Here is a 10,612-nt window from a genome sequence, read left to right on the forward strand (position 1 = left end):
CATGGATGGCAGCCCACCAGGCTCCGCCGTCCCTGGGATTCTCCAGGCAAGAACACTGGAGTGGGTTGCCATTTCCTTCTCCAGTGCATGAAAGTGAAAAGTGAAAGTGAAGTTGCTCAGTCATGTCCGACTCCTAGCAACCCCGCGGACTGCAGCCCACCAGGCTCCTCCGCCCATGGGATTTTCCAGGCAAGAGTACTGGAGTGGGTTGCCATTGCCTTCTCCGGGATTACAGTCTACAGGGTCGCAAACAGTTGGACACGACGGGAGTGACTTAGCACACACACAACCTGCTGAGTACTGGCAGCCTCAAGTTGAGAGCAGCTGTTTTCATTAGTGAAGAAATGCTTGGGGCCCCGGAATCCCTCCCAGCTGAACTTCCTGTGCTCTGGCAAGGAACAGATGTGCCCAGGAAACACCTTGTGGTCTTATTACCAGCTTAGCGCAGTATATTCTTTTTCCTTGTGGTCCTTACTTTCAATTCTTGAATTCAGCTCCGGATTACTGACTTATATAAAAGTATGTGTTATATAGTTCTTTCAAAGATCTGGTCTGCAAATTATGCATCTTAAGTATCATGAAGTATTTCAGTATATACAAAAAAAAGGAAAATTGCTCATATGAATCATTGTAAAATCCATTTGATTTCCTTCTACAACAGATTTCTAAAATTATCTGAACAACTCATGTTTTTCATTTTTACTCCACAGCTTAACAATATACAGACTTACGTGTAGGAAACTATAAGTTAGGAGGAAGTATAATGAGCAGAATAAATCAAAACACAAACCACTCCCAGAACCCTACCAGTTAGAGGAAGTTTCTATTTTAAAAAATTAGTTTATTTTAGCATTAAGACTTCTCCCCTCTGTTTACGTTCTAAAAAGCAAAGTTGAGATTATACCAAAAGTAATTTGTATCTTATTTTAGTTACTTCATAAACTGTTCCCCATATCATTAATACTATTTTATAAAAGTAATTTTTTTATTGGCTCGATCATAGTTTGTTATATAAGTGTATCCTATACTTCACCATTCCTGTACTGTTAAACATTAGGAGAAAAAGACTTGTCTTAATGTTACAACAGAAGGGTATACAGTTTCAATCTCCAAATATACCAACCTGAAGCATATCTGTATTTATATTCTTTTGAATTGCAATCATTTGAGGGTAAAGGGTACAGTGTAGAAACTTGCATTCAGCCTTTGGCAGTGTGAATCATACATGTATGCATGCTTAGTTGCTTCCATTCTATCCCATTCTTTTGTGACCCCATGGACTACAGCCTGCCAGACTCCTCTGTCCATGGGATTTTCTTGGCAAGAATACTGGAATGGGTTACCATGCCCTCCTCCCAGGGATCCAACCGAGTCTCCTGTATCTCCTGCGCTGCAAGCAGAGCTTACCACTGAGCCACTGGGGAAGGCCAGAAACCACAGTTTTTGTTTAGTAAAGAAACTCTAGGTAGTTACTTTAAAATTAAATGCTTTTTATTCTTATGCTCCATGTTATGTTTTTGTTTTGGAAATATCCAACTTGATATGTATGTCAATAATAGATATCTCACAGATATACTCACTCCCTCAGTTTAGGTTTAATCCCTGAAAGTCATCATTACTTAAAGTGAATGGAGATAGGCCCAAGGAATTATTCCAGTCTATAAAGAAATCGTGGGAGCCTTCATCACAGTGCCCGGTCCCACCTCATTCCTGAAACCTCACTTAATAACTGCTTAAGGAATTAAGATAGGTGCTTTTAGTTTTAGAAGTTTGGTTCAGTTCTATCCCACAAATACTAGGGCTTCATTCCAGTCTGGGCATAGGTTAGGTAGGAAGAATCTCATTCTTAATCGTCTTTGATTATTAGCTTATTCTATGCCATGTATGTGATTTCTGCCATTAAGAAAGATCACTTCTCTCCATTTCGAGGTGCTATTGCCCTCCATATCTGTGAGTTCTACATCTGTGGCTTCAACCAACCATAGACTCAAAGTATTTGAAAAAAAAGTTACAAAAGCAAAATGTGAATTTGCCTTGAGCCAGCAACTATTTACATAGTATCTACATTGTATTAGGTATGGTAAGTAATCTGACAGATGTAGGTAATACACAAAAAGTATATTGGTGGATTTTTGGTCCAGGGCTGCTAGAACCAATCCCCCTAGGATACAGAGATGACTAATTAGAAAAGGCAACATATTTAAGATATAAATAATAAATAGGTTTTATATCTGATAAGTTGAGTAAATTTGGATGACCATTTTATTCTACCATTAGTTTAGCAGTTTGCATTTTTGATGACTCCAAAGCACATTATGAAAGGGGCAGTAAAATGGGAGACAGACTATTAGTGTTCACCCTGTTTATGAAAAATACACTGAAAAATGGGGAATTTGAGCTTAGTGACTTGGGCAGGAAACAGCTAACTACAAAAATATACAGGAAAAGAAATTAAGAAATAGGATTGTTCTTTTGGTTGATGTACCTGTGAGTGTTGTGTGTGTATAGCCACGTGCATACGTGTACACATACACATATGTACATATACCTGTGTGTGTAGATGTGTGTATATTTATGTGAACAGTATGAAAAGAGGGTACATTAAACATTAATATCGTATATCAGTAAGTGATATTTTCACCTCTCTTATTTAAATCCAAATTGTTTTACTTCAGTAAATCTTTAAAATCTTGGAGTTTTAGGAAAGACAGTATTTATTTGAGAATAAAGTATACTTTTCCCTCCAAGAAGTACATACTACTTCTTTGTAAATCATGTCAATCTATGCCAAAACCAATACAGAATTGTAAAGTAAAAATTAAAAATAAATAAATAAATTAAAAAAAAAAGATTTAAAAAAAAAAAAGTGATAATAACAAGAGTAGTCAACCAAATTAGAAATTACTGACTGCTTGCTATATGTAAACATTATTTTGTACCACTGTTTATTCAGGTAGTTTATGTAAGAATAATAGACTGTTCACCCAATCATTCTTAAGTTCATTAGGAAAAGGAATTTATAAACATCATACTTCTAACATAAACTTCTAATTGTGCACGTATGTTTCCGGTTTTGTCTTGGCAGGTGTATTTTGGAACCTCTCATCCAAGGTCCTATATCTCTGCCAATGTCACTGGTTTCAAGTGTGTGACAGGAATGTCTTGTTTAATGAGAAAGGATGTGTTAGATCAAGCAGGAGGGCTTATAGCTTTTGCTCAGTATATTGCTGAAGATTACTTTATGGCCAAAGCAATAGCTGACCGGTAAGAAAACTAAATTAAATTAGGTTGTTGTATTTTTTATTTCCAAACTTATGTTGGCTTTTTCTGTTTGTTAAACCCGTGGATTAAGTGCTATTTTTATTTTTTGCTAGTAAGTACAGAATAGATTAATACTTTTAGACTGTAATTCCTACTAATTATTCAGGTACACACTAATGAAGCAAATAAATGTTCTAATTTCTCTACATTCTTCAAATTAATGTGGTTTCAAAAACAGTATGGAATTTACTTAACAAACTAAAAATGGAGTTATTATATGATCCTGCAGTCTCACTCCTGGGCATATTTCTGAAGAAAAGTCTTAATCTGAAGATACATTTACCCCAGTGTTCATAGCAGCACTATTTGCAATAGTCAAGACATGGAAGCAACTCACATGCCTATCGAGAGATGAATGGAGGAAGCTGTGATGTGAATATATAATGGAATGTTACTCAGTCATAAAAAAGAATGAAATACTGTCTTTTGCAGCAACATGGACGGACCTAAAGGTTATCATATTGAGTGAAGTAAGTCAGACAGAGAAAGACAAATATCAAACTCACAGACGTCGAAAACAAGCTTAATGTTTACCAAAGGGGATAGTGGAGGACAGGAGGAGGAGGTAAATTAGGAGTTTGGGGTTAACATATATACACTACTGTATGTAAAATAGGGGACTTCCCTGGTGGCTCAGTGGTGGAGAATCTGCCTGCAATGCAGGTATGATCCCTGGTAGGAAAGATCCACTGGAGAAGGAAATGGCAACCCATTCCAATATTCTTGCCTGGGAAATCCCATGGAGAGAGATCACTGGTGGGCTACAGTCCATGGAACCACAAGAATCTAACAAGACCTGGTGCCTAAACCACCACCATCATTTATAAAACAAGTAAATAAGGGCCTAAGCACACACATATATAGTAAGATATTATGGGAAAACCCCAAACGAACTTTTTGGCCAACCCAGTAAATACTGAATCACTTTGCTGTGCACTTGGAAACTATAATTGTAAATTAACTGTACTTCAATTTAAAAAATAAAATAAATACATTTAAACTCTTTAAAAAATGTATGTGATTTGAAGTGGTTAAATTGAAGCTTCTCTGTGACTGTAAATTTTCATTATTACGAATGTAAATGTTTATGTGTTTTATAAGAATTAAAAGTATCAGTGCAGTCATAAAGCCAGTAGGTGAAAATTTAAAGAATGAGATTTCAAATTTTGAAATTTCTCAGTAGATTATTTGATACTTTGCTAAGAAGCTACCTAATGATTCATGATTGGCTTAATCACACTTTTCTATCACAAAATGACACTCATTTGCTTTTTCAAAGGGAGTTGTTTCCCTGTGTGATAATTTACTGAAGGTGTGATCGTAAAAGTTGAAGTATGTTTTCAAACTTGTCTTCTGGTGGTGTTAGTGGCCCGTGGTTTCATATCGTTTCTCGTGAGATATGGAATGCCACTTTTGGTTTATATTTCTTCTTGAATATTCACATACATATCCCCCACCACTCCTTTTTCTGGTTAATAGTGTTCAGAGACTGTTAAATACAGGCCCCACTCCATTTAGTACTTTGAGAATGTCTGTATTTTAAGTTTATTAAACTGTGAACTGAGGGGTTGTGGTTCCTTCTGGTTCTTAAGTGGTACTGTCATGGGCCTCTGTAGTGACTGAAATGTGTTTAAGGATGATACACCCTACGTGGGGGGCTATCCTGGGACGAGGCTCACCCTAAACACTGGCAGTTGCTCACTTTAAAAGAAAAAAAAAAGAATAGCTGATTTACAGTATTATAAAGTTTTAGGTGTACAACATAGTGATTCGGTATTTTTATATATCATACTCCATTTAAAGTTATAGCAAAATTATGACTGTATCTCCCTGTTCTATTCACTATACCCTTGTTGCCTGTTTATTTTATACATAGTGGTCTGTATACCTTCATGCTTTTCCTCTATCTTGCCCCTCCCTCCTTCGCTCTCCCCACTGGTAACCAGTTCTCTAACTCTGTGAGTCTCTTTTTTTGCTTAGTCATTCATTTATTTTTTAAATTCCACATATAAGTGATAACAGAATATTTATCTTTCTATGTCTCACTTATTTCACTAAACATGATACCCTCTGTGTCCATCCACATTGTTGTAAATGACAGGATTTCATTCTTTTTCATGGCTAAGCCATATTCCATTGTATGTATGGACAACATCTTCTTTATCCATTCATCTGGTGATTGACAGGTTGCTTCCATATCTTGGCTACTGTAAATAACGCTGCTTACCCTTTATAGTAGTGAATAAATACATAACCTGTCATCCTTGCATGTATGTGTTCATGATCATAGCTCATTTTATAACTGTCTTAATTTTCAGAGGTTGGAGGTTTGCAATGTCCACTCAAGTTGCAATGCAAAACTCTGGCTCCTATTCAATTTCTCAATTTCAGTCCAGAATGATCAGGTAAGTCAGCTGGCTTTCTTCTTTTTATACTTTATTAAAAGAAAAAGGGAATGAGGAGTATTTTTACATGGTCTTAACTTGGTTTAAAAAAAAAAAAAAATGAAAAGTCAGATTTTGTTTTGTTCCAGAAAAGAGAAGTTAACTTCTTCATTAAAATAAAGTTAATGTCTCAGTATATTTTCTTTCCATTGTAAGCTTTCAAAAAACAGATGTTGAGACTTTGGGGTTTTTTATGCTGACCTCTATTTTCTAACATTTTTACCCCTGGAATTTTATGATCTTAACTCATCAGAGTATAGGCCATGCAAATAAATTTATAGACATTTTTCTTTGAGACACTAAATATAGAAAAGTGATTCATTAAATACTCTTTAAAGCTTATGTAAAAGGCCTTTAATGGGATATAATGTTGATCATTTTGAGAAAAATTGATTAGTCTTGTAATCAGGCTGTTGTTTAAAGAAAATCATTTTTTTTTTTTCAAGGTGGACCAAACTGCGAATTAACATGCTTCCTGCTACAATAATTTGCGAGCCAATTTCAGAATGCTTTGTTGCCAGTTTAATTATTGGATGGGCAGCCCACCATGTATTCAGATGGGATATTATGGTATTTTTCATGTGTCATTGCCTGGCATGGTTTATATTTGACTACATTCAACTCAGGGGTGTCCAGGTATGTGGATAGGTGTGCAAAGGTTGGAGATCATTTGGTGGAACTAAAATAGTTTTGATTTAGAAAAAGTTGAAAATATGTCTGAGCCATTTTTTAGCCCCCCAGTGAAGATTAAAATCAAATTAAGCATTAGTTTTCTTAGTGGAATGTGGACACAAAATGGAACTTGATTTTCAACTTTCAGCTGGTTATACAGTCACTTTTATTAAGACTCCAAAAAAAATGATGTTAAAGCAAATTGACAAGTCTTCAAACTTAAAATATGTTAGGATAGCAGTTTATGTTAATACTGTTTCTATTCCTAATGAACATTTTTCTTAACCAATATAACATGACTGTTACATTATCTAAAGCCATTTTTTAGCCCCCCAGTGAAGATTAAAATCAAATTAAGCATTAGTTTCCTTAGTGGAATGTGGACACAAAATGGAACTTGATTTTCAACTTTCAGCTGGTTATACAGACATAGTTTCTATGTATTTATTTTATATTTGGCTGTGCTGGGTGGTGCGTGGGTTTCTCATTGCATTACCATCTCTTGTTGTGGGACACGGGTTTACAGACTTTAGTAGTTGCGGTTCCCGGGCTCTGGAGCACAGGCTCAGTAGTTGGGGTGCACGGGCTTAATCGCTCCACAGCATATGGGATCTTCCCGGAATCAGGAATCGAACCCATGTCTCCTGCATTGGCAGGCAGATTCTTTACCACTGAGCCACCAGGGAAGCCCCAAGCTTGATTTTATGTGATGTCTTTAACAGAGTTAGACGGAAGTACCTCACTTTTTAACCGGGTCTGTAATCAGGCAGTGAATTATTTATGTTCCTACTTCCTAGGGTGGCACACTGTGTTTTTCAAAGCTTGACTATGCAGTAGCCTGGTTCATCCGTGAATCCATGACAATATACATTTTTTTGTCGGCATTATGGGACCCAACGATAAGCTGGAGAACTGGTCGCTACAGACTGCGCTGTGGAGGCACAGCTGAAGAAATTCTAGATGTATAACTACAGCTTTGTGACTGTACATAAAGGAAAAAAGAGAAGTATTATAAATTATCTTTATATAAATACTTTTAAAAAATCTACCTTCAGTAGTTTTATCACATGTATGTTTTGGTATCTGTTCTTTAATTTATTTTTGCATGGCGCTTGCATCTGTGAAAAGAAAAAAAAAAAGGAAGAAAAAAAAAAAAACACATCTGTAGTCTTGGCCAAATGGTTATATTTTATTTTGAGGAAGTAGAGAATCAAGAGAATTGGTTCTAGGAACCTGGGTTCGGTTTTTGTTGTTGTCACTTATTTTTTAAAAGTATATAAATAAATCTATATATAAATGAATGTTCTGCAACAAACACGATGACAGTATCCTTCAGTAGAGAAAGTTTCTTACTGGTGAGTACACTCTATTAGAACATGTATGAGATGGCAGCAGCTTTGTTGGGGTGGTGAGAAGAGACTAAAAGGTGTAATCCCTTTTCATGTCTAAAGTGAAAGGTGTTATGCAATGGAGCGCCCACAACGAGGTACTAACTGAGAAACTTTTTCATGCTTCATGCCTACCTCTTGTAGTCGTTGCAGAGCAAATATAAATTGTAATACGATAGCTAGGCCTTGCAAAAACAAACGGAAAAAACTTTAAAAGTAATAATAACAAGAGAGCTGGAGTCTAGTATTTATATGAATCTGTGAGAAATATTTTTTCCGTCTCACCGCAATGAACCAAAAGTGGTTGAGTTTGGTTTTTAATTGTAGCCATGTCTCGAAGGCATCTTTTTGACCAACTCTTGTTGGTTCTGTCTTGAACCATTGTTAATCACTGTGCTGGTGAATCTTTCCTTCCCTGCTCCTCACCTGACCCACCCCATGTTTCCTTAACTTTTTGTCAGGGGGTGGGGGGAGGGGGGTTTGTCTTAGTGTGAGTGAATGTTTTGATAGTTGTGAGGAAAAATGCATTTCAGACACATTTCACACATGAGCTATTTTCTTACACAGTCTGTCTTATTGTTAAAAAGAATGTAATTTCATGATACAGGTATTTAATATCTTTTTTAAGTAAATAAATATTCTAGCCATCAAGAAATAAATTGCAGTAGAGTATTAAGAGGGGACAGAATGAGTTTTACTCTTAAAATTAATCAGTATCAAACGAAGTCTACTGTGTGTGTTTTTTTTTTTTAAATTCCTGTTAGTCTAGTCTTATTTAAATTGGATTTTTGTATTCCAGTTTGTATGACAAAATAGACTAGAACAGTTCCGGTTGTAAATGCATGCTCTGTTTCACTATTCTCTCCCCATCATGCCGCTAAACCCGCTTGTCAGGTTGTGCTTAGCTTGTGGTGAACTGGACTTGTTTTTTGTTTTTTTTTAAAGGCGAAAATGTAAGGGACAGTGCATACGCCTTTCTCTCTTTTTTTATTGTAGTGGAATTTTTTTGCTTTTTCTTCAGGAATGGATGGCATGTTGTCCGTATGAATGCCTGCTGCAGGGCTGACGCTGGCAATATGGCAGCTTCACACTCTTTTTTTTTTGTTTCTGCAGTTTCCATGTCAAAGCATAACGTGTCACTTATTAGCAATAACTACATATTTATATGAATACTTTTTCACTTCACTGAGCCAGTTTCATTTAATTGTGTAATGAGTATATACATGGTTTAAACTGCAGTGTATCGGTAAACCTGTATATACCGTGTGTACACATTATATGCAAGCTTTCTCTGGGCCAAACTGCTTCATTCTTTTTTTTTTTTTTTTGCCTTATGATGAATTTGTTTGAAGGGCATTTTCTTCATGAACAAAGGCTTTGATGCATATTCCTTTCTATGTGAAATGGGGGGTAGTATTGTTCCCTGAGGAAAGTTGCACAGTGCAAACCAGTCTAGTTGTGACCCACTCTATTTATTTAAGTCATTGTCATACAAGCTGAATTTTGCTGACCATGTTTGTGATTTGTTGGTTTTGTTTAATGAAGTTTGGTTGATGCCATCTTTTGCACTGCTGAAATGAAATCTTGCTTATTCCTTAGTTTTTTGCTGATCTCAGTATGGGCAGTGTAACAGCAAAACCGAAATGGCTGGACAAACTTCTTGTGTTTGTAAATATTAAAATAAATGACTGTTCTGTATATGTGTTTTTTATGTGATAGTGGAGTATTTCCTTCCAATGAAGTTTCACTTAAGCAGACAGAGCGATTGTTTGTTTGTTAGCAAGTTTGAAGTGATGATAAAATGATAAGAAATTATATACATGTTGAAGAAAGCATCACAGGAGAACTGTAGGAGTCCAGATTTAATAAACTGTCTTAAAAAAGTGTCTATAATATACCATGTTTATTATTTAAAATCACTGTCTTAAGTTTTTCAAAAAATAAAAAATTTGAATACAATCAAAATATTAGCAATAATGTATTTTTATTTCATGTCTTTTATATTTTTATAAATAACATGTTCTACCATTCACAGCAGAATTATTCAAAGAAAATTTACCTGTGTTACAGATGAGATGAGAGGGAGTGAGTGAAAGTTGCTCAGTGTCCGACTCTTTGTGACCACATGGACTGTACAGTCCATGGAAATCTTCAGGCCAGAATACCAGAGTGGGTAGCCTTTCCCTTCTCCAGGGGATCTTCTCGACCCAGGGATTGAACTGGGGTCTCCTGAATTGCAGATGGATTCTTTACCAACTGAGCTATCAGGCAGTCAGGCTTTTCTGTATTGGTCTAATGCTAAAATCACCTGAAGAATCTTTTATAAAGACTACAGATGCCTGGGCCCTGCCTCTGAAGTCTGGTTTAATTATTCTGAGTGAAGCCTGAGCACTGCTCTTTGCTCTGTGCAGGCAGATTTGAAAATTCCTGGCCCATTAAAACATTTAGAAAATACTCAGTGGTCCTCTATTCTCTTCTCACCTGCACTTACAACCTGATCTCAGCCTTTGAGATCTTACCATCCAATGGCTATGAAAGGTAGATCCAAGCAAACGAATGGAGTGGCCTCACTGCTGGAGACCTCAGAGAGAAATAGACTACGTGCCACTCCGCACACTAGCCACGACCAGGCTCCTCCCAAGCTTGGAGGCATCCCCAGGCCTGTTTTACCACCAGCCCTCAGAGAAGAATGCTTTTAACTGGAGAGCCAATCCCAAGGGACAAACACTGTAGAAGGGGTTTGGCTGTGACCTGCCAGAGGGCCCACACCTAGCCCCTTGACCCAGT

General features: G+C 36.5%; 1 protein-coding gene across 1 annotated transcript in view; it reads left to right on the forward strand.

Annotated features, from left to right (window-relative positions):
• UGCG (UDP-glucose ceramide glucosyltransferase) overlaps nt 1-9,790 on the forward strand; it is a 38,073-nt gene extending 28,283 nt beyond the window's left edge. Inside the window, exons 6-9 of the mRNA XM_040239418.1 lie at nt 3,086-3,264; nt 5,640-5,726; nt 6,212-6,401; nt 7,235-9,790. Of these exons, the coding sequence (XP_040095352.1) occupies nt 3,086-3,264; nt 5,640-5,726; nt 6,212-6,401; nt 7,235-7,405 (627 nt within the window). The 3' untranslated portion in view covers nt 7,406-9,790. The remainder of the gene's footprint in view (nt 1-3,085; nt 3,265-5,639; nt 5,727-6,211; nt 6,402-7,234) is intronic.
• Nucleotides 9,791-10,612: the final 822 nt, after the last annotated feature.

Source organism: Oryx dammah, unplaced genomic scaffold (assembly GCF_014754425.2).
Source record: "Oryx dammah isolate SB20612 unplaced genomic scaffold, SCBI_Odam_1.1 HiC_scaffold_1, whole genome shotgun sequence".
Lineage (NCBI taxonomy): Eukaryota > Metazoa > Chordata > Mammalia > Artiodactyla > Bovidae > Oryx > Oryx dammah.